This window comes from Ambystoma mexicanum, chromosome 6p (genome assembly GCF_040938575.1).
Source record: "Ambystoma mexicanum isolate Mex_15411 chromosome 6p, UKY_AmexF1_1, whole genome shotgun sequence".
In the NCBI taxonomy this organism is placed as follows: Eukaryota; Metazoa; Chordata; class Amphibia; order Caudata; family Ambystomatidae; genus Ambystoma; species Ambystoma mexicanum.
This window is the reverse complement of record NC_090935.1, coordinates 344,528,787-344,553,969: the sequence shown is the minus strand read 5'-3', so window position 1 is coordinate 344,553,969 and position 25,183 is coordinate 344,528,787. Positions and strand designations below refer to the sequence as shown.

Here is a 25,183-nt window from a genome sequence, read left to right as displayed (position 1 = left end):
ACATGTCATGTATTCTTTAGCTAAGGTTTTACCTCCTAGGTTGGGCAGCATTTTCCTCCCAATCCTTAACATATGATTAATTTATTATGACTCGTCAAAGTTGGTATCTTTAGAATGTCAATTCCCGCCTTGATTGATTTTTAAGTGGGAGTGGGCAGAGCCTACGATTCCTTATGGGAATTCAGGACGAACATACATGTCCTTAGCACTTATGTTAGGAGTCATTTAACTTTGCAAAAGCGTTGAGCTCTGGATCCTTCTTTGGTGTTCATTAGGTTTTTACACAGTCATAAGGGAGTCTGAGACCTCTTAAGTGTTTAACATATTACAGGACGCGGATCTATTCCAAGGATTAGTCTGCTTCTATTTGTTCACGCATGCTTTTCCTGGTTCTTGACTCTTCCATGATTGTTTGTTTCTGTGTGCGTACTGAGGCCTATTGCCGTGTTTTACCACAAATATATTTGGGGGGAGACCCCCCAATACCGCTCCACCTTTTGTATTCACTTAACCCACTCCTCACATATATATATGTTGTAAAACGGGGGTTTCAAATTTCAGCATTTTTGCATTCAGTATTTTGGTATGGAGCTAGGGGACGGTGCCAGCTCTGCAGCGTCGTTTGGACTATTTAGTTTTCTGATATTGCCACCTGTATTTATCCCTATTTTTTGTGTATTATGTGAACAAAAAATGTAGTCGCTATGAGTATTTTCCCTCCATTTATTGAAATAACAAACAAACACTTAAATGCCCATAATGGGACAGCGACGTGGACTCTTGCTAGACTCTTGCTAGACCCATAATCAGCGCCTAGGATTCCTGACCAAATGAAGGTACTCACTCAGATGATTTGGGGATTGCAGTGATGAGATACAGGGAGCAAACTGGTCTCGTCAATGTAAAGCTAAGATGATCTCCTCCCGTAACAGCCCCATGAGTAATCCCCTGCCCACAAGAAATCATCGGGGCAAAAGGATTGATGAAGCAAAGTTCAGCAAATGGGCATCGCTGAAGGCTCACTGGCACTACCACAACTGTAGTTCATTTATATATCTGGACTGCAGACTCCGGGAACCACATAATCACTCATGGCTGCCCAGTTCCTATCACTCTGTCCACGTGAAAAGTGTTTTCTGCATTAATTCATGTACAGGACAGAAGAGCGTTTGTCTGGGGAGCCATGTCGTTAAATGACCCTGCCAGAGTAGTATTCTCTACTGTAGGAAACGTCCCGAGACATTAGAATTGCAGCTCGCCATGCGCCAATGGTGATGTGTGCTTACCTGATATGGGATGATTTTACGTAAGAGTTTATTAGTGGCATTAACCAAATGGGCCTATAGAACAGTGTCCACTCTAATTTGGTGCCCCTTTTTTAATAATGAAATCAATTGACCTGATGCCAGGACAGAGGGGGGGGCCTGGACCTTTCACATATCTGTGCAATTACCTTCATAAAAAGCTGAAAAAAATGGAACTGGCCAATAATACCGAATACACAAAACCTTATGGCATATTTGACTGAATTTATGCTGTACGAAAATCTCGTATAGCCTAAAATGTCCAACAAGTATGCCATAAAAACCATTACAGTGAAGAAGTGCTGCAGGGGTGTCCCCTGCACCCTTCTTCACTGTAATGTAAGTGGGGATTGTGGGGTGTCTCCTGCTCCCATCTCAAAGTGAAAAAGAAAAAAGCAAAAGCGTACCTTGCAGCGCCAGTTCCCACACATGCAAGTGAAGGGAACCAGCGCTGCCGAGGGGAGACGGCGGCGCACAAGGAGGTGTGACACCCACAGGTAAGTGAGTGAGTGGGGGCAAGGGGATAGTCTGAAATGTTTGGGGAGAGAAAACCTAAAGCTATTTTCGGTAAAATAACTTTCGATCTGTTCTCCTTGAACATTTCAGCTTCGGGAAAAACACGGTAAATTTGAAAAAACATATATTATTTCTAATGTTCTTTAATGGGAAACCCAACCTCTTCAGCAGCCTTCTTTCTTGTGATGGCCTCAACCACACCATTTGACCAACTGGATTTGCTCTGCATGTGAGAGGATGAGCGGCTAAGCACTGAAAGAGATTGCGCTAAAGAATTCAAGTGTTTCCACAAGCAAATATTTCCAGGACATACGTAATCCATTTTATTTTGTTCAAACCTCTTACCTCAACACCAACCTTCAGTCACATAAATAAAACAATTATATTGTGCTTCAACATTTTCCCATCTGGGCGCCATGTTCTCTAGTTTATGGTCATTTGCAATCCAATGAGAGAATGCCTTGTAAGATTTACACTGGGCATTCAGTTTATTCTTTTCCCCACATTTATTTTCCTAGAGTGTATTAATAATGCCTGTGTGGCACAAAGGTTGGCAGAGTCCATATTGGCTAAAACTAAGTAATCTCTACCGAGTTGGATTTTAGAGCAATGAATGATTGTGCCCCAGCAATTTATCATCTTTAATCCAATGTTTAGCAATGAAAAGTTTTGAACAACAGGCCAGTGTTCGGGAGTGGTCCGATACTTCAATCCCACCCAATCTTGATAATGATTCAAAAAGGTGTGAAGAATGCTCCATGGAGCAGATCTGCATATGTCTAAGGAGATGGCAAGACCCTCTACCCAGGAGGTGGACACGCTCCTTGTTCACTGCTCCCAAATGGGGGCTGATCGGTGACAGCTCCTGACCGTTTTCTGCAGCTCCGCAGAGCTGACTTTCCCGCTCAGTGTTGCTCTCTAGGAAACGCCAACAACAGATCCACCAACCGGTTGCATGAAGACCGCAGAGCTGCCTCGCCCCCTCAGTGTTGCTCTCTAGGAAACGCCACCAACAGATCCACCATCCGGTTGCATGAAGTACGCAGAGCTGTCTCGCCCCCTCAGTGTTGCTCTCTAGGAAACGCCACTGACAGAGACACCGTCAGTTTTTATGAAGACCGGAAATCCTAAACTGGTTGGTGACCGATTCCATCTGTGCAATCTAAATGCAGCTTTTTTCTGATTGACTACTTTTTCCGTTGTGTTCTGACACACAAGAACAATTAAAGTCACCCTCTCCTTCTACGTGTTTTGGCCTGAAGAGGGCTGGTCCCAGCTTGCTCCGGAGACCAGTTGCAACCCGAAAGTCGAGTTGACATTTTCTTATCTTTACAGTCATTTGGTTCCTCCTCGCATTGTCATTTCTTTGTAGAACACTGTAATTTCTACAATCTACTAGCAAGACCTGTTCATTTACTTTGGAAATTGTACACAGGCCTAGGCTTACTGAGTGAAGTAGATAATCTTTGGACTCTTTTGCCCACATGGGGTTACAACTGTGTTTATTGGATATATGTCATTTATTTTGTCCCCACCCTTTTCTCTCTCCCTTTTTCCTTGCTTAGTTCGTTGAATGTGATGTGATTTTTAAACATGTCAGGTTATGTGGGGCGGCTTTACCCTTCTTCCCCTCAGACTGGTTCCCAAGTGAGGTCCATTGTCTACCTCATGTCTTTTGTGTCCTCACGAGGATCTAATAAAGTTTACGTTTTGTTGTTTTTCTGGCACAGGTGGCAACACGAAGCACTGCAACCGCCTGCCAGGTATTGATGTGTTGTTATGGTTTTCTTTTAAGGTGTCTCTTTTGCTAAAAATGAATACTTTCTGTACATTACATTGCCTTTTTGAAATGGTGTTCTTCCTGCATCCACCCGATTGGGCCCAGGATTCCTAAAAAGAAATGTAAATCACAGACTGGGGTACCGTTTTTTGTGTTTCTTTGCTAGATAAGCCTCAGACCCCCGTCTGCATACATTAGTTTTGGCTTGACCATCCTTTTTTGCTTGCTTTATGCTGAATAAGCCATAACATTCGAGTGAAATAACCAAGTTACAGACCAATCTGCCTTATGAGTCAATAGCAAGTTTTACACCTCTTCTTTTGCATACGACAAACACAAACATCAAACGTGCGACACTCCTGAGGCTTTAGATGAGACAGGACCAACCTCTTTCTATCCACACAACATAATGCCCCCTCCCCCCGTTAGCACCTGCACGGATGTGGCATTGGTGCCCCTCCCCCTGCCCCCTGACATCAGACAAGGTGAACAGGAAGCAACAACATCCCCTTTTTGTACAGGTGACCTGTGATGCAGATTTCACTGTGACACACTGCTGTGTGCACTTCACAGGTTCCACCCACGATGCCATGGTCCTGTCAAACAGTACACTGGCTGCATATTATGGAGTCCCACAGTGGGCAAATAACCTGGATAAGTACGTTTTTACATGTCCCCCGACCCAGTGTAGGAAGGACCTACCCTCTGACAACACATAAGAAGCACCACCACACCAGGCAAGGCTCTACAGGAGAATGACAGAAATGTATGATCCCAAATGTACTAAGAGTAAACTAAAGGTATCACAATGCATAGGGAAACCATACATACACAGACAACAGCCCCATTTTCCGGTGATAATGACAGCGCAACACTGCTAGGCCGTTATGGCAAGTACATTGCAAACATGACTGTAATATCCCAAGAACAGGAACGCTACCAAAGTAAACAAGATTACCAGTAAGCTTATCAGAACACATGCATGAGAACCCAGTACAGGACTTTCACAGACATGTTCATTGCAAATCCAGTCAAGGTGTATGCCTGTTCCATCCGGTGGTTCAATGATGAGTGAAATAGGAGATTCCCCAAGTGGCACTGCCCATTCCCCCACCCCCCCCAGGCATAAGGCATAATTTCATATAGGGATAGACAACCATAGTTATCTCACATGTGCCATACGTATAGTAAGAGATGTTGACCAATATGTAATGACCAATTGTGACACTTGCTCATATTTCTGTAACCTACACCTGTACCCATTGTCTTTGAATGGGACTATAGCTATCCTTAGGCAGGGACTTCGGCTACCCCTGGCTCCCCCTCTGCTACTCCCTAGACCTGTCCTTGCTACCCAAGGGTCACTGGACAAAGAGGCAGTGCCAAGAGTAAATATCTGTGTTGCACCTGAACGACGAGGCGATTGTAAATGCAGATAAATGTGCGACAGCTTTTGTCACCTGGAATCTCGTTAGCTGGAGAAATAACAGAGATGCAAGAAAACCCACGAAGCCACAATCGCTAACAGGTTGGCAGTCCATTAGTTAAGAATGCCTGAATGGTTGGGTTCAGAGGCTGGGCTGTCTGTGCAGCTCATACTCGGTACTGTAGCAACAGGAAGGGTATGGGGCTAGGTCTATTTTATTTATTTATTTATTAAATTTATATAGCACGCAGGCAGCCCAGGGGCATTGTGGCACTGTTACTTGCAAGGAAGACTTAGTTACAATGTGTGCAGGTTGTGCCTTGGGTTACAGTGAGGCAGTGACCTGTGATCAGATATACCACATAATACATCATACAATACAATTATGAGGGCTAGGCCATGTAATTGTTAGATGAACAGGGTCGTTTTCAGGGTTTTCCGAAAGGCGGTCAGTGAGGGTTCAGAGCGCAGGGAGCTCTGAACTCTGAACCCTCTAGCTAGCTGGGGACCGTTAAGAGCAGTCTGCAGTACGCAGTACTCTGTATCACCCCAGCATGAACGCAAATCTCGGTGTTTCTCGTCTGCTTTGCATATCAAATGAGCCATTGGGCCTGTGATGAGATGGTTGTGTTCCAGTGACTTCTGCCACCAATCCTGCCTGGGTACTTGTGTGAACTGCCAGACCTGCATCACAGGCAGACTGTGGATAGACTCAAGGTGTCAAGGTGTTAACTTCAGGTAATTTACATGAAGTTACCCTCCGCCTTTGAAATAACCATCTGTTGCTTCCTCAAGCAAAAAGGATAGCTCAGGGGCAACACACTTGATTTGGGGACAAGAGGATGCAGTGCAACGTAGGTTCAGTGGCATTAAGCAAGATATAGAGGATAAAAGAAAATAATAAAATGAGCCTTTTCTAAGGGTGATGTCATGAAGCTGCTGTTTACACTTTAACGTTTAAAAAAAACCTGCAATTACTGTGACCTGCAACACATCCTTCCCCTCTGTCTCCCATCCAACAAACAAAAAAAACTGTGGGTTACTTACCAAATAAACACAACAGCAAATCATTCAAATCATTCATAACCACTGGTCACTACAGGAGGGGAAATACCATATGCAAACCAGACATGTTCCAGCCTCATTGGGCGTCATGAGGGAGGAGTAGCCTAGGCCTCTAGTCCCAGCAGGCTTTTCTGTGGTGATGTGTGGAGCTGCTGCTTACACTTTAAAATAAAAAAAACCCTGCAGTTACTGTGACTTGCAACACATCCTCCTGCATGTCCCCTCTGTCTAACAAAAAGAAATATGGGTTACTTACCAAATAAGCAAAACAGAAAGGTGATGGCTGGAAGGTTTCAAATCATCCATAACCACCGGCACAGCTCTGGGCAAGACTACAGACCATCGTTTTTCTGGTTGGACGTGTGTTGGCCAGTTGCTGTTTCCCGACACCTGGCAGGCACTGGATGTCTGCACTCTGGGGTTTAGGCCTCTTTGAGATGCACTGTCTGTTTACAATTTAGCCTGAGTGATGAGCATTAGTCCAGGTTGTTGTATTGGACATCTGCTTACTGTGAGACAGGCATGGTATCAAGAGAGACACAGACCCAAATATGTTAGTTTCAAAACCTTTATTTACTAAGGTTGGTGTAATGCCCAACTGGTCCTAACCCTAAAGGGATGGTTCCCTTAACTGATGTTTCAAAGGGCTGTTGAAGTCTGAAAGTCCAAAGTAAAAATATGTCTGTGTCTAAGCCTATGCTTGCCCTCATTGTTTGGCAAAATGTGTTAGGAAGTCTCTTAAAAGAAAAATATAGTGGTTCAACAGAAAATAGGAAACCAAGGTTAGTTTCAGGTGGTCTTCTCACCAAGTGTATGTTGATCAGTTGCTCAAAAATGAGTTCAATCAAAAAGGGTTGTTCATAAGACCTTCTTCACAGTTCTTGCAGTAGTCTCAAACACTTTCAATGTCTTAATTTCCTTGGGATTTCCTTCCCCAAGCTTTAACTCTTCCAAGTTCTAATCATAACCAAAAGAAATATACACAGTTCCTCTTCAAGCTTCTCAGGGTTCTCTTTCTTAAGCTTAGGCCCCTCTTGGATTCAAACACATGTTTAGCTTGTCAGGATGTACCTTTTTCTCATATACAGTTCTTTCACATATAACCCATTCAGGGGGTAGAATCAGATACGTTCGAAAACCCCAAGTTCTTTGCTCCTCCTAAGCACGCCCACTCTACTCTTTAGCCCTTCTCTTTATGTCTTGCTCTTCCTTTTTTAACCTTTCACCTTCAGATGCTTCCTGCACTCCTTGTTCTCCTTTGCTTTTTTCTCGTGCACGATTGCACCTTCTTAATGTCTTTACTTTCAATCTGCGCCGCTAGCGCCCTTTCCTTTTGTTGCTTTCCTTATTTATATCTTGTGCTTTCTATTTTTCTCATATCTCTTTTCACTTTTCTGCTCCATGCTGCTTTACAAGCTTTCTCCCGCTTCTTTCCCTTTTGCGCTCTGTGCCGCTTTACAAGCTTTCTCTCGCTTTTCCACTCCGTGCCGCTTTACCAACTGTGTCTTTCTCCCGCTCTGCTCCAGTCAATCGTACGCTCCCGAGTTTCTCTCTCACTGACATGAAACTCACTAGGCAGCGTCGCGTTGATGAGCAGTCCCTATGGATACACAGGGCTGAGGTCAGGGTCTCACCACCTGCCCCAAAGACACCCTTGGGACAGGCACAAGTCCCAGGGGAACAAGCACATTTCCGACCGCCAAGAGCAAGATGCCTCGCACCAGCTACTTGGAGACACGGCTCCCTAGCCATGCTGCAGACCTTTACAAACACCAGGCCAGCATCAGGACCTGCTACTCTCTGCTCCTTGGCCTCTCTGGTCCAGACAACATCCCCAGCTCGCTCACTGCTTCTGGCAGAACTCCACCTTTTATAGTGTAGGGAAGAGTCTAGTGGAGTCAGGTGTGCACAGTTGGGATAAAGGGCCTGACATTGCCTGACTCTATTAGTGGGACAGCCTAGCGGTAGGTTGTAGTAGTAGGCCCTGTCTTGCTTCCCAATGCTTTTCCTATCGGTATTCCTCATTTATCTTAGTTGCATCTTCCTCGTCTCAGTGTTTCTTGGAAATGGGAAAGGGGAGATGGGGTGTAATTGAAAATGCTCCACCAAGGCTGAGGGAGAGTGAGTTGGGGCATTATTGGGAATGGGGGAATACCATGTCTAACCCTTGGGTATTTTCCTCCTCATGACCCTCCACTAAGATGATCCTCTTTCGCTTGTCCACCCCCAGGGTCGGGGTCCAAAAGCGATGGCCCTTCCCTGGTAATATGGCCCTATACACACTGATATTAATGCTACATATGGTGATCCATTCTTGTATGAATTGTATAACATATTGCCGTGATATCGTAACCATAATTTTCTTAGTGTACTGTGGAAAAATGCTATGTGATGCTAGTTCCTGTTTTGTCATGGAGTGAAAGGCAATGTGCCATCACTACCCAGATGCCACTAGGGAGGGGCGGGCAGGGTCAAATGATATCACTTCCTGTTATGTCTTCAGGGGTCATGTCATGTCACTTCCGCTACCCCTGGCATTTTGGTGAAATGACGTCCCTGTCCTTAGGTGCTGTAGCTGATGACACTTGTCCGGGAACCGTCGCATAGCACAGGAGAGGCCTACAATAAGGCACATATAAGGACCAGGCTCTGAAGTAACGGTTCTAGTGTCTCCATCGGACAGGAGGTCCCCTAATGTACAAGGCAGACTTGCTGTGTTCCATGCTGCATAACATGTGCATTAGGAGACATGAGCCCGCCCCCGGATGACACACAGACCACTTGCCGCCACGCAGTGACCATGAAGAAGGCATGGACATGCAACTTGTGGGCAAAGAACTGCCTGAGAATTTCTTTTGAGCACATTTGTTTGCACACACTCCACACAGTTGTCTATAGTCACATATCAGATTTGTCTCACCCACTCAAAAAAATGACTGTCCTTGCATCTGTTCAAGTGTTAATGTGATTAGATTTGTATACAAGTTCTCCCATCACCCTCCATCCACAACACCCATGCCCTCCCACCTCCCTCAATCCCCAACACCCATGCCCCCCCTCCACCCTCCATCCCCAAACGTCCTCTTGGAGACTGGCAATTCGTTTTTATGGTGTTTTTCTTGGCCAGAAGGCACCTTTGGTCTGCGAAAGGGCCTCTCCACTTGTGGCCGTTGTGTGGGGGCTGGGGAGGCTAACGGAGGCAGAGCTGAGTGACTTCAGGCCACACTTGTGCTCCAGTACCCGCTGGCCCACGACAGTATTTGCCGCAGTCTCCTCAGTAAGGTGGCGGCACTGGCATGCCATTTCTATGGCTATTCTCCTCGAGGCCCATTCCACAGCATCTCACATTGCCTGTGCAGGATGCAGCAGCATCTGGGAGCCGTTCCATCCTCTCCTGCTGATGCTAAATTCTTTTGAGCCTCTCTCAGATGGTAGATAATGTATCACTGGGCAGTCAATCAGGTTAGCGAACAGTTGTAGGGGTGCATGTGACTTGACTGTGGACCATTGCTATATCACCACCGTCGGACACCTCATCATTGTCATCATACTGTGTATGCCACTGCAAGTAACCATCAATAGGCTATTGGGACAGAGTAGTCACAGGAGACACATGGCCTGGACGAGGGTGAAATGGGGGGGGAGGGGACTGGACAAGGGCAGCACCACTCCAGGACCCCCACTGACAGGTAACAAAGAGGCTATGCTGGAGACAGATTCAGGCTGACTTCTTGTAGTGTTTGCTGGACCTGATGCAGGTTCACTGCTGGAAGTGGCAGTGGGGGATGGTTCAACTGGCAAGGTAGGTAGTGGTTTGATTGCCAGCTAAGGTGGTGATGGGTGCAGCAGCTGATGTGGGGGCAGGTAGCTTGGTGGTGGGTCGTGCAGATGTTGCTATGGAGGTGTGACTGCAGATAGAGGTAGCAGATGCTTCCATGTACACCTTGGTTCCTGCTTTTGTGGCTGGGGTCTTGCAGAGACTGCTTGATGATTGGAATGCAGGGGTGGCAGAAGAGGTGCTCGGGTGGTGATGTCTCCTGCTGCAGTTAAGAGCACGGAATGTGGAGGAGCCACCCCAGCGGCCTTTTGCGCCTACAATGAGGAATGATCTAGAATCGGTTCTGTGTACTCGGGCAGGTACAGGCAAGACACACAGGGAATGGCCAGTGACGTGGGTCCACCTACGTATGTAGGTGTTCTGGCTGTCCTATGCAGTTCACTGGGGGCTGAAAGCTCGCACTGCACCTTCCACATTAATTAGCTGTTCTATGAATGATACAGAGTGCATGTTTGTCATTATCTTGGAGTGACGGCTAGGGTGTGTCCCGTGTTTTTGGTGCAGGTGGCTGCAGTCCTCAATGACTACCTCTGTCCAGCTCTATGTAGTCTGGCGTGCTTGTGGCAGTTCTCAGACTCCTGGGATGGATTTCTTTTCTGGTGGTGTATGCAACTCACTGTATGGATAGGGCATGGTTCCTCACACATTTGTGTCATGTGACCCTTTGTACATGTCTGCACATGTGTGGGGGCCTAGTAATTACATTAATCTGCCATGGTGCATATGGCATGACTGTGGCTATCTCTGGGTTGACAGTCATGGTATTGTGTGTTTCTGGCTCTCAGGGATGCATGAGGAAACAAGTATGCTGATGTTTACGTTACATCACATTGCTTTACATTCTTTTCCACATGGTGCAACATCCAGTTCCCATGAAGAGTTGTCATCTGTAGTCTTGTGGCAACGTTGATGGTGAGTCAGCAAGGGACTTAACATCCACAATGCCACCTAAGTGTGTAGCTAATGATGGCTGGGACACATGCACTGCCTTCACATATCCCTGCCCCCATGATGTACGTTTGCACTCAGCTGGTCCAGCTTGACTTTATGCTCCCACCTCTGCTGCTCCTACTCCCTCCATCCCTTCCATGTGCAGGATGAATACCACTTTCTCCTCCCATGGGGTGAGCTGCAGTGGCCCCACTGTGTCTCTTCCATTACTAGACGTCTTGCGGGGGTGTGTGGTGATGAGACTGCGGACACGCGCCTTAAGGTTGTTCTACCTGTTCCTGCAATAGCAGACCCTATTGCCAATCCAGGCTCATCCGAACAAAGTTGCCGAAATACATGTTAGCATTTCCCAGTGTCACCACCTTCCGGACCTACTTGTTAATGAAATGTAACTCCTCAATGGCACTTGAAACTATGGGTGCAAGGTTAGGTGTCCCGAAGGAAAAGCGCCATTGTTGTCTATGTGGATGAGCCCGAGTCACTAAAACATTTGATAATTGTCTGTGAAAGCTTTGCCAAACTGCACTATAGGTTTTTAAAATCCTATAATAATATGCTTGATTTTAATAGTATTGATGACGTACGGTGCAATTTCATGCTAGGTGATGATATTAATCTAATATATGTTATTGTGTCATTTTATCTCAAATTGTAGACATTTTTAAGGGCCCATTGAGGCCGGCATCAACATGAATTTAACTGTGTAATTTTGTAATCTTTGAAATTCTTGGCTGTGGATGCATTTTATGTTGTATGTAAGTATATCAATAAACTAATTTAACTCTTCCTGCAATTGTCATTGTCTCGCTGCAGAGGGGCCACTGCCACTACCTTGTCCCATATTTCTGTCAATGTTGTAGTCTTTCAGTAGACAGATGTCTGGCATTGATGGGTCCCAAAAGGTTCTCCAGCACTGTCCCTCATTGGGTAAGACCCATCACCTTGTAATTTGGCAGCAATTACACTGGACACCACAGCGGTAATGGTAATCCCATCCGTCTGAATTACCCCCGAATATAACCACCAACTCGTAATGAGGAGGTAAACTTGGACAGAGCGGGAGGCAGAGGAAGAGAATTAATAAATATATGTGGTAGATCTGCATGGATGTAAAAGTGGATGGTGGAGGTAAGTACAGGAGAACTGGTAGCCCTACTACCTACCAGCACCTAACAGGGCCAAACTGTGCCTGTCCATGTCAATGCAGCCCTTTGATGTGGACGCCATGCAGTGGGAGACCTCTGGGCTGGGATTTACAGGATGGCACGTGGGCAACAATGGCCAATTGGAGAGCTGCCTGGTTACAAGAAGGCTGCTCGGCTGCACAAAAGCCAGACACAATGGTGGCCCAAAGGTAAGAGTCTTTCTTCAGCTGAGCTAAAGTAGATGTAGGCAGCGAGAGGTCTCGTATTGTGGCATGTAGATTCACTGTGCAACATGATGGCAGACTTCCCCGCTCCCTACAAAACCTCCCCCTTGAACTTCAAGTATAGGCTTGGTGATAGATGTGATTTTTTTTTAAAATTGGTCTGGAGCCCTAGCTGATTGTAGCAACTGGCACATAGTGGATTTATCTAAAGTTGTTTTCTCCCTCGATGATGAAGGATGAAACAGTCATTGACCTAGAGATGGATCTGCATTCCCTCTTGATGTCGGCTCTCTATGGCTGGGGCCACAGTATTTTTTAAAGATTCCTGGCACTGTTTTCAGCCCCAATGGCAAAACCCTGAACTGATAATACTGGCCGGCAACAGTGAACTGGAAAATCTCTAGTCATTTGGATGTATGAAGATGTGATGTTATGCACCATGAAGAACTATAGCATCCATAACATCTCACCGGGGGAATAATACGATGTAATGTGTTCATCTTGAATATATGTCTGGCTATAGATTTGATGTTCAGGCCCAGGCAGAATTCCATTGAAACCTTTGGGGGCCAAAAATAAAACCTGTTGCACTAATATTCTTTGGCAACTAGGCCTACAGTTCTCTTTGTGAGAATATCCTGGATATTGGTCTTCAGAGCTATTGCTTGGCTCTTGTTCCTGGCAATCTACATGCAAACCAACCCAGTGGGAGGGAGGAGGAACTCCACTAGCCACAGGCCCAAGAATCTAAATCCGTTGCTCTTCGTCTGCCTGTAAAAGCTTGAAATAGACCTCTGAAGAGAAGCAAAAAAGTCTGACCACCAGGGTAAAGGCGGCTGGGCTCATATAGTTCAAAATTATTCCATTGATAGAAGCAGAATTAGAGTTGTGTTGGCCGCTCTTTCTAAACAAATATCCACCTCTGCCTTGATGTCTCCTCCACTCCTTTGCCTTCTGCTATTGTTACAAAAGCCTTCTAGGGGTACTGTTTAGCTGGTGCTGTCTTGCCCTGAAGTGGGTAAGAGTACTTCATATCCTTGAACGTGTTCCAAAACCATTCCATCCTGATCAACTCTCTGGAAGGGTATACGAAGACGCACAGGAGAAGGGAACCAAGCAGTGTCAAAAAGGCGGCCTTGAAGGTCTGTCACGGTGGTCTCCTTGGTCTGGATGCTATGCCGGCTGTGGATGTCCCACAAAGCTGAAACTCACTGTGCACCTCGACAATGCATGTTAGGTGAAGATGAGTCCTTTGGTTTTTGTCGATGGCCTTCGGTGGCAATGGGTGCAGTGACAAAAGTAGGTGTTGGGTTTTGTGGTTGGCCACGTTTGATTCTTCAGTGGTGCAGCCACAGCACGGATGGCTGGATGGTTTCTTGTGACTTGGACTCAAGCAATGGACTTCTCTGCGGGCCACCACCAAATGTGTACCCTCAAGACTCGTTCTTCAGTCCGGATTGGCGAGAAACCCAACAGTGGGCACTTTTCTGCAGGCAGTGACACTGGATTTCCTCAGCCATGTAAAAGTAGATAGATGTTGCGACTGCTGTACCACTTGAAGATTTTTTCAGTCAGTTGGAACTTGCCAAGCTCCGGGCATCAAGCAGCACTATGCCAGTGTAACCCCTCTTCTGGGCAATACACAGCCTGGCTTTCTTCTGGTCATGGACAGCCTACGGACACAGGACGATGCTGGTGGACTTCTTGGGCTCAAGATGTCCAGTCACAATTCTTCTGGACCCACGGAGATACCTCTGCAGGATGGCAGGCACTCAGGATTGGCTTCCAGGACACTTCGGGTGAAGAACAGCAGTTGCACTATGTCCCCTGTAGCTACAGTAAGAGGTGGCCTGTCCAAGTTCTCTCTTGTTCAATTCTTGAATCAGCACAGCATCCTTTGGATCTTGTGAAGAGTTGCTGCTGCAGCAGAAATTCTTCCTACAGCTAGATTCAGCATATGACTCCAGAAAACTCCAGGCTTCTAAAACAGGAGGATTCCAAGCTTCTGACACAAAGGTAAGTGAAGTGTCTTCTGATATATACACATCTTCTTCTGCCCCAACATTCACGCAAGCTGAGCTAGGCTCAGTCAGCCAATCACACACTAGGGTATTCATCAGGCAGCACCCAATCAGTCTCACAGGCATTCAGGTAATTCACCCTAAACCAGACACTCAAAACAGAGGATGTGTATTGGGGGTAACTCCAAGCCTTTCCGAGCACACACTGCATTGACTCCAGTTTCAGACAGACCTGGCTCTGGCAGACCACAGGCATTGTGACACACAATAAAAACCAGACACCCACAACACATAATGTGAATTGACTCCCTTTTCCATACATCCAAAACGAGCAATCCCTGGCAGTCTAGCAGGGGCAGCCCCAGAACCTATATGTTCCTTCCACTCACCATCCAATCAGGGGAAGGGTAAACAAGAGCCATGGTTTTCTCAGTACTTTGAGAAGCAAGAGGGAAAAGCAGGTAGTCATGAAGCTTCCAGTGGCCATCTTGCCTTTGTTCAGGAATCCATTGATTCCTATGGCAGGGACTGGGTGTACCATAATAGGCGAGATACAGAGCAGCTGCCAAGTCAGCATGTAGCTGCCACCAGTACATACCCGGCTCTGTGGGGGAAACACCAGGTGCCCAAGGGGTACCCCCACTCATGAGTGCATAGGGGTAGCCCATGGGTATTGTTCACCAAAAATAAAAAGAGGAGCTGCACTGCCAGAGGGCAAGACTGGACTCTTGTGGCAGAGAAACACACTGAAAAACATCAATGTGGAAGTAGGGGGACAAGGACAAGGAGGCCCTGTCCCTCTAAAGAATTAACAGCATCACACAGACTAAGGTCTGGTGACCCACACCATGCCCCTCCCCCCGGCAGGGGCACAATACGCCTCAGACAAGGGTTCAGCACATTTTCTTTCTTTTTAATATATTTTTTTTTTTTGGCAGAGGTAAATAGCTTACACATACATCAGAGCGGCCAAAAGTGACATAATACATTTTTAACTGAATACAGTGGTGCATACGAGCGGTAGCATAAAGACAGGAAAAACGTGTGAAGCCTAAATCCCATGCCAATAAGCACTGGCTCTCCCTGGACCCTGCTAAATTAAAAAGGCGATGGCGCCAATTGGAGAGATGAAGGTGGCAATCCTTATCAGCTTTAGATAAACACATGTACAGACATCATACTGTGAGGCATAACATAGATACACATCTAGCTAGGAAAGGCTACTAACAGAGAATTGAATACGCTAAAAAAAGCTGGGCACTTACTTTAATCTGGAAAATAGTGAAGGGGATTGCGCCTGTCTATTAATCCTAAATGGCGAAAGCTTATCAGCCAACTCTCACTCAGATCAAGTGCCAAAAATATGCTGGTGGGAGGAAAACCTAACAAAACATCCTTGGGAGGCAAATGTTTGGCCGTCATCGGCTGTAGTTTGTGGAATAACCTACCAACCGACATCAGGAACAGCATTGCACGAAATAGCTTCAAACATCATCTGAAACAATATTTCAGGTGTTCTAAAGTACCATGAAAGTACCATAAAACATTGAATGTAACGTCTTGCTTGATGTTGCTGTTTTCTGTTATTTATATTGTTTTTTGTTAGTATTTTGTATTAAATTTGGCACCTTGAAACGAGTTTTACTGATAATTGCTTTTGTGCTTGATAAATAAACTACTACTAAGACGAGGCTGAGCATGATGTGTTTAAACGAAGTATTGACATGGAGTGAAGAGAAGTGCACGATTAGGAGGGACACACTGGGCCTCATTATGAGTGTAGCGGTCTGAAAAGATGGGTGCCGGCAAGCTTACCGGCACCCTTGTTTGCGGACCGCCATACTCCACGTTTGCCTGGCGGGTCACTGCGCTCGACAGGTCTCACCCTGGTGGGCACAGCGGCGCGGTAGGCAGACACATCACGGAAGCACTGGCACCATTAGTGACAGTGCTTCCGTGAACCCATTCCCATGGAGTCCTAACGGGCTCCATGGGAATGGGGAACTAACATTTTCCAGCACCTAGCTTCCCAGTCCGCCAGGACGCGTAATGTCCTGGTGGCAAAGGGAAGCTAGGTGCCAGTAACGGTGTTACGAGGTTAGCAGCAACCCGCTGGTCGTTACCGCCGACTTCGTAATGAGACACACTAAGTGGGCCATGTCATTTCAGAAAATTCAAAGTAAAGATCTTGTAGGGACAATCAAGGATTTCCCAGAGCTACATAACAAAGAGGAATCTGTCATTACTTGGGATGGTAGAATACTATGGCCTCTTTGTACCAAACTTTACGTATAGAACCATGAACATGCACCAAATAGTCAAGAAGGCAGCATATTTAAGTAGGGTGAAGAATGTGAAAATTAATTTGAAAAGGTGAAACTTGCATTAGCAGGAGACTCTGCATTGATTTATTATCGTTGTTAGGACGGTCAGAACCATATATGCTAGATAGCAATGTGGGTTTGGTGTTGCTGTAGGATGACACACATGTGGAGCATATTGTAGTTTTTCATCAAAGGTTCTCATGGGCGGTGAGTTGTCATTCATGGACTCGGACAAGGAGACACTATGAGTTAAATGTGTAATCAAGAACTTAAGGTCGTTTGTGTAGGGGTGTGATTCGAGGTTAGGACTGATCATAAACAATTGAAGGGAACACTGCATTTGAAAGGCTTGAAAAAAGTTTCATCCACGATTAATTAAAAAATAAATTCCAAGACTGCCCATTATGTTTGCACAGGGTGCAAGATGATAAAGGCGATAATGAGCAGGTGTTGTTTATGATCCAAGGTGTAGTTCGTAAACTTTGAAACACGATTTTTAGTTGTATAAGCGGCATAAGAATTTCCTTCTGTATGACAAATGAGATGCCATTCGTGCTACACAATTAAACAAAACAACATGAAGCAGATGGGTTGTGAACACCTTTGACCGGTGAAAGATGAACTGCATGTTAAGGGTGAGCAAGTGAGCTAGTGAAAAGATGAGACATGCTTATAACTCCTTGGGGTGTCCATGCATGCATTGTGGAATTGGGTCTTGACCAGGGCATCGGCAAGACAAAGCAATACATAAGAAGAATTTTTTGGTGGCCTGAGTAGTAACTACAAAATAGAAAATGTGCGAGAATCTATATTAAAAGCGGTCTGGCTATTGCGGAGTAACCAAAGGGCATTACTGCTTGCTGCTAATTAATCTTCTTACCAGACGGGTGGAAATAGCTTACATCTGGGAAATTTGCTCAAGGGATATAATCCAATTCCTGAATAAACTATTTTTTAAGAGAGGGATTCCCCGACACCATAGTTACTGACAGCAGTGTTTAACTTACTTCTAAGAAAAGTGAGACAGTTGATGGAAAATAGCTCTGTGCATTAAAGTAACATTAGCATCCTGAGACGAATGGGTCTCTTAAGAGGTTCAATGTCACAGTGGGTATCACTGACATGGTACCTATACGCACATGGACTAAGTTGACCGCTGCTAGGGTTGTACCAGTAAACATATGGACTAAGCTATACATATAGTGTACACAACCCACTGGTATACATATATGAGAATATCAGATTGAAGGCACAATAAACATGAGCAGACAAGTCCTAAGGACCAAGAAAGGTACACACGACCAGCATCTCCATAATTAATACAAACATGCAGCAGAATACAAGCAAAAAACACACACACACACACACATATATTGGGAATACATTTCTCAGAATGCCTCGAATCACATCAGAACTGTAAGCAGAGCTGTGATTTTGTAATCTAAATCCTGTACTGGGCAGCCACATTCGAGACTAGGAAAGCATGCAAGCCATTGTAACTGTTTGAACTTTCCAAATACTAAGAAACCACAACAAGCTAGATAACCTTGGAAGCCATAAGAAAGGATTGGGAAGCCTTAGAGAAAATAGAGTGAACTATTGGAAAAACATGGCTAAGGATTGGGTAGGCAATAGGGAAAGGCTGGGACCCTGATTAAACCATCCATAGAAAAATCCTGCATGAAACTAACCAGTATGAAAAATGTGCATGTGATCATCAGGATGTAATGTTGAGACTCTAACACCAAGCTACGTAGACTATAGTACAAATTCAAGAACTTGCACAGTTGGTTAACAAACCAAAGACAAACCGTAGAACCGTAGTGCAGGATGTACCAGCTTTTCCTTCTATCCCTAGTTCCCAGAGATCATTAATTCTAAGGATAGAGACAGTGGCTATCATAGAAATTGGCTTTCTATCTTCACTTTAGGGTTCCTCAAACATGGGTAGGCAATTATGGCTCTTAGAAACAGATGTTGGGTGAGTGTTAACATTGTTTTCGCTCTATGATAGGTTACCATAAAGAGATACCAGAACACAGGGAAAATGTGTAACACCTAAACACACATTTCTACACAATCTCTGGCTGGGAGCCAACACCCTCAAATTCTTTCGCTGAATTTGAGCATCACTGTGTAATTCTAAGACTGGAATGGTACACAAGTCCTCCCAAGACCTGGTACAGATAAGGAAAGCATGCAGAAGGAGTTCACCTCGAGGTAAGTGCAGTGAAGGGAACAGTGATGGCACATTGTTTCACCCAAGATTCAACCTCTGGAGTGTCAACCTTTGAAACTTAAAGGGGGCATATACCTAACACAAAGGTATGCCACTCTTGGTTGCAATAGGTGACTATAATAACCCCCGGTTTTAGAATTATTGATAAACTAGAAGGCAGACAAATAAAAAAGTAAGGTAGCTTATGAGATTCACAAGGCTGCCAAGCAGGTGGATGGTCAGGTAGGGGATTTGGTGAGAATTAAGGTGCCAGCAGCTCTCCACTCACAAGGGCAGATATTCGACACCAATGCAGTTCCTGTAGAACTACCAGTATTCCGTTAAGAAAAGGCATGGCTAAATCCTTAGCTGTGGTAAAGTGTGTAACTAGCTGAGGATGTTGGGCAAACCAGCATTAACCAGCTCTAAAGAAGCTACATGGTCCCAGCCAGCAGTGGAAGAGAACCCCTCTGTGATGCAACTGCAACCCTGGAGCCAGTAAATATTACATCCCAGAACTCTCCAGTCTTCCTTTAGTTTTACATAAAGTTCAGATACCATCCCAGCCACGGCAAGCCCCACAGATGTCCCACAGAGAAATGTACTTCTTAAACATGGTTTAAAGAGGAGCTAGTAGTCCGTACAGGAGACACCAGAGCAACAGGGGAGAAATCCCGAAAAGACCAAGTACCAAAGCGTTTGCAACAGCTGCAGCATGACACAGAGAGTCGCCGAATGCTTCAGTCTTCATTCACGGTTCCACGCATGGAGTGGGATCGTAAACTTAAAGTATGTCGCCTAGGCAAAACATGGATAACAAACCAGAGCCAAAAGCACATCTTTTGGCAAGGGACGGAAATCCAGGGAATGGAGATTCACACATAGCGCACAAATACTGAGGGACAAGAAAGCCTGTTTCCCTTGTAAGTGACCACAGGAAGCTACCATGATCTGCTTGCCTGAATTTAACGTGGTAGACTGGGCCAGGGGAGAACTAAACTATTAGCAAACCACTGCATCTTGAGATAAGGAGCAGGGTTATGCACAGCTTGGCGAGTAGATGGGGTCAGAGGCCAAGGACCAATTCCAGCACAAGAGACAGCGTAGGGAACAGTCCCATACATCACAGCCCTTATGGCCACAATCATCCAATTGCTATAAGTATAAAGCAGATAACAAAAAATCACCCGACTGTTTAGAGCGAGGGAGGCACGTTAGTGAGAAGAGAAGTACGTACCATCAGTGAGACAGGAGCAGTCATGGCTAGCCGAAGATGGCCAACGAGAGACAGAGAGAGAAACAGAGAATTAGAGAGAAGTGGATGAGCCAAGTACGCCATCGAGTTGGAAAGGCCAGGTTGAGGAGAGTCCAGGCTGGTGTGGGAGGCCTGGTAGGGCACCCGTGAGAGGCAGGTGAGGCGAGCGACGCTGCACAGTCCATACATTTCAATGCAAGATTTTACACTGTTTATGGGAGACAGCAAATCATATGTTTCCTTGATTTTGTAGCATCTGTCTTTGCAGTAGTTTGTGATTGGGTACTTCCCTATTTTCGTTGTCGAGGGACCAGTACAATTGCGGGAAGAATGCAGAACCTATACAACAACAAGGTGAACTGGTTACTCGTCCCTGTGTCCACTTAAACACTGCGTGAATTGATAATTTTACACTGTATAATAACAAGCACATTAATTGTGAAAGAAAATGTTTTCGATATTTCATACAGGCAAATAAAAACACGTTCTTTTGGTTATCAAATGTTAACCAAGGACATATTATTACATTTCGTGTTATTCAAAAAGAGATTTTTGGGTGGGGTTAGTACATGACTTGTATTTTTGTATAGCATAGATGGTAACTTATTGAATTTGTCATACAAAACAAACAGGTAACAACACCTTCTTCTTCAAAGACACTGAGGGTCATTCTGAGTTGGGCGGTAAGGGTTACCGGGCACCGGTAAGGAGACAGGTGCCGGTAAACCCTTACCGCCCAATTCCGAGGTCCCTTAGCGGGAACCGCAAAGAACGTGTGGTCTGACCACACGTCCTTTACGGGTCCCGCTAAGGGACCAGGGCGCTAATTACGTGCCGGCTATTCGCGGGCCCGTAATTAGCGCCTTCCCCATTCCCAGTGAGCCCTCTGGGGGCTCAATGGGAATGGGGAATGGTTGGTTGAATGGAGACTTACCGGGTCCGCACAGGTCGGAATGTCCCGATTCAACCACACCAGACACGGACCCGGTATTGGAGGCAGCCATGGTGCTAACAGCACCATGGCTGCCTCCAATCTCGGAATGAGGCCCACTGTTTTCAGAATAGTGGCAATGAGAGACAAAAATCATCAGCAAGTCACAGAGTCAATTTCTCGTGTGTGGGAGACCTTTAAAGTGTGGACTCCAGCATAATAAGGCGCTCCAGCCAAACTGACTCTGTGACATACTGATGATATTTGTCTCTCAATGTACAACTCATTTGGTGTTGGGTGGATTTTTCTTGTGAAATACCACTGTCGGCAATGACCACCTCCACCTTTGGTATTTCACAATATCTGCTCAATTTTGAATTTAGGAGAGGTAGTATTTTTTAAACACCAGTGGGAACCTCAAAAGATATTTCTTAAACTTTTTTCTACCTCTTTCCACCTTCAATAACAAGGTAGGAATGGTTAATGTACAATAGTGGTTCTCATCACTACTGTACATTTTTCTATATCCATGGATAAGGTGGTGAAAGGGCCATCAGAAAAAAAATGTTGAGCCCACTTTGGAATATTTGCATTTACCTGTAGGCAGAGTTTCAGCTGAACGTCCACCTGGAATACCACTGGCGGTATTCCTATGGAATACCGCCAGTGGTTTTCCCATGGAACACCGCCGATGGGGTTTCACATGACCATAAATTTGGTAGACAGTACATCAGACAGTATTTGGGAAAAAACTACAGAATTTACCACTCCTGCCAACATTTTATTGACTCCTAAAGTTTGTATCATTTACATAGTTGATGAATAGGGAACAGTCATTGTTACTATGAGGCAAAGCCCCCGCAGAGGGAGTTATAGCTATTAGTATTCCACAACATGCGGATGGCAAAGTGGTGTCCCGGGGTAGTAAAGTTGGTGGAGAAAAGCCACAGGGTTTACAGTCATGGGGCTTCATTACAAGTTGGGCAGTATTCTGGCAGGGATTACCACCGGATTACAAATGGCGGTGGTGGAGTAAGTACCCATTTTTTTTTAGAGTCGGTTGGATTGTATGGGGCTTTTTTGGTGGAATTACCTCTGGCAAAATTACCACTGTGGTAATTCCGTCAATTTTTCAGTGGACAGTAGGAGGATTTACCTCCAGAATGATGCTGGAGGTAAATTCCCCAACTCCAGGGCCATAGCATGGCCGTGCGGGGAAAGTGGTGGTAATTCCGTTATCACCAATTCTTCCCCACACCCCATACTAATGAGCCCCAGGGTGTCATAGCATGCAAAGGGTTGCTATTCCTGTAATGTGGCATGGCAGTAAAGGGTTTTCTGAGTGGAGACAATGTTGAGGGAAGTGTATGGCACTGTAAAAATGCACAGAGACTGCACACAGGACACTGCAGCAATATTTCCATTCCCTTTAGTATGGTCTTGGGGTAAGGGGGCGGTGTCCTTCATAAACTTCAAAGTTTATTGCAGTGGAGTTCATGTGATGTTTCTGTAAGATGGCAAACAGAGGAACAAGTGCGGAAGTGAGTGAGGGAAGTGTCCATGGATCGTGATTGTGCATTGCCACTCAAGGGCTGTGGGCTTACTAAACAGGAAATGTACCTCCCCTTCCCCCAGAAGCTCACTGTGTCTCGAGCCCTGGTTCTCTCTAGGTTGGATTATTGCAACAGCCTCTTTCTAAATCTACCTGCTTCTACTCTCCATCCTTTGCAACTTATCCATAAACGCAACACTTGTCCTTGGCCTCAAGCCCTGTGATCGTATCTCTCCAGGCCTGAAATCTCTCCACTAGTTCCCGGTGGCTGCAAGGATTAATTTTAAGATCATTTGCATTGTCCACAAGGCTTTTTGGGGCTTCGGTCCAAACTACCTTCAGCTGTCCCTCCGTAAATACCTTCCCTCCCAAGCTCTTCGCTCCTCCAACTCTAACTCCCTCAGGGTCAGTCGTTTCTCAAAGAAACAAGCTGGGGGTAGATCTCTTGCTTCGGCTGGGTCCTCCCTCTGGAACAGCTTCCCTGCCATTCTGAAACTTGAGGAGAACCATCTCTGGTTCCAGAAGCACCTCAGGACCTTTCTCTTTGCTTCTGCCTTAACTCCTCTTCTCCCCTGCTGATCTGTTCTGTCTTGGCATTGCGCACCTGGTTACCCTCTGCCTTTTCTGGCCCAAGTACCTGCTCACGCTGCCTCCTGGCAATCTCTTGAACTGGGGTCTGTATCTTTAACAGTCCCCCTCCTTTTTTCTGCACTTATCAGACACCCACTGTCTGTTGCCCTAAACCTATCACTTGCTGGTTCCAATACCACTGCTTGTTGATTTTTATTATTTATTTGATTTATTATTTATTTTAATTTCTTTGCTCAGCACTTTCCATGCACTTTTCCCCTTTCCTCTCCCGTGCACTTGCGTGATCTCAATGTCACTAGGCGTAGTAAGATCGTTTTTGTTGTTCTCCCTTGTTCCTCTCCTTTGCCTTGTCGCGCTCTGAAACACTTGTGTACGAGCGCGATACAAATAAAATATCAATATCAAAGGCTGACCTGGATTCCAAGTACTCGTATGGGATATGGATGATGTTGACAGAAATCGCACATAGGAAATTTAATTCGTTAACGTTTACTTTTTTGACGAGGGAGATGATTCAAAGCATTTGATTATTGTAAATTAACTGTGTAACAGTATACTTGAGCCGACATCCGCTTCCATCACTTTCTTAAATTGTAAAACCGCTGAGGAGAATTTCATAGGCAGATGGATGGGGGCAGAATGAGGCCAATCATTATGAAAGGTTCTTCAAATTGAGCACAACTATTGGAACTGGCGCCCAGAAAGTATAACTTGTAGAAAGCATGGATTGTGGTACACCATAGACTTGATAAATTGAGTATAGTTACTGCTGGTGCTTCTTCCAAGAAATCCTGTACTGCTTTGTTGAGCATGGCAGTTGATTTCTGTGATAGCGACAACTTTATCCAATATCCTGGCCAAAGAACAAAGTCACACTGCAAATGCTCTGGAGGGTAGCTTTCTGAGAGCTGGACCACATATGCTTGCAAATGTTCATAATTGCACAGCATATGTCAATAAACTGATGATGTAGTGACTTCTCAGTTCTGATGAGCAACATAAATGAAATGTCTGTTTTTTCGTCTGGAGTTTTTCTTTCTAGCTTGTTTCATACACTAAAAGATAAAATGTCATTAAAAAACGTATTGTACATTATCGTGCAGATAAATGTACCAACATGGCTGGGGTGATCCATTGGCCTCAGAAACACGTAGATGGAGTTTTAGGACATTCCTCAGGAATCCTCCATTTTAGCAGCCTGATGTCAGTGACTTATGTCTCTTTACCTAAAAGGTTTTAAGGATAGCCAAATGTAAACGGGCAAGAAACATTAACTGTTGAAATAAGCACATTCTGCAGACTGGCAAAGCTTTTCAGAATGACAGATTCCAATAAATTCTTGCACAAAGGTGTATATGACATGGCTGTCGACAGACTCTGGTGCTGAAGCTCTGTATCTTCTACCTGGTTTTGTTTCCTTCGCTTGTAGTTGGAGACCTACAGGACACAAACCACAGTCTCTGGTTAGCTGCTTTTTTCAGTAAATACACGTGTGTTCTTTATGTGGATGCATTTTCAAAGAGGAAAAATATGCAAAGAAAGATAAGTTACTCACTGTAGTGACTACTGTACTCCTAGTCCACAGACAACTTTGCTTCATACCTATTGCATTTCCCCGCATGGGACCGGACCAAAGCCTTTTTAGCATAGAAACTCCCCAATTTTATTATCTGAGCCTGTGAGCATTTGCAGAGCAGAGCCCTGCCCTTTACGCCCCGACTACCGGCTCCACCCGCCAGCCAATTGTTTATTTTATTTATTTGTATAGCGCGCTAGGCCCGAGGGCAACCAGGCGCATATTTTAAGGCACAGGGTACAAAAATGGCATTGATACAGTTACAGGCAAAGATTAAATTTACAGATGCATATCTTAAGGCACAACGGTACAAAAGTGGCATGGCTACAGGTACAGGCAAACAATATAAATTCTCAAGCAAAAGTGCCAGTAGTACGTGAGTAGTGGAGCAGGTGGCTTAGGCTGGTAGTAAGTGAGGTGTAGAGGATAGCCATAGCTTGGATTTGTGTTTGAAAAGCGTGGCAGA

General features: G+C 45.2%; 1 protein-coding gene across 2 annotated transcripts in view; it reads right to left on the bottom strand.

Moving 5' to 3' along the window:
- Positions 1-15,168: 15,168 nt before the first annotated feature.
- The window catches only part of TTC23L (tetratricopeptide repeat domain 23 like), a 482,150-nt gene continuing 472,135 nt past the window's right edge, over positions 15,169-25,183 (bottom strand). For both annotated transcript variants that reach the window (XM_069627102.1, XM_069627103.1), the window contains exon 12: positions 15,169-24,578. In XM_069627102.1, the coding sequence (XP_069483203.1) occupies positions 24,542-24,578 (37 nt within the window). In that variant the 3' untranslated portion in view covers positions 15,169-24,541. The remainder of the gene's footprint in view (positions 24,579-25,183) is intronic.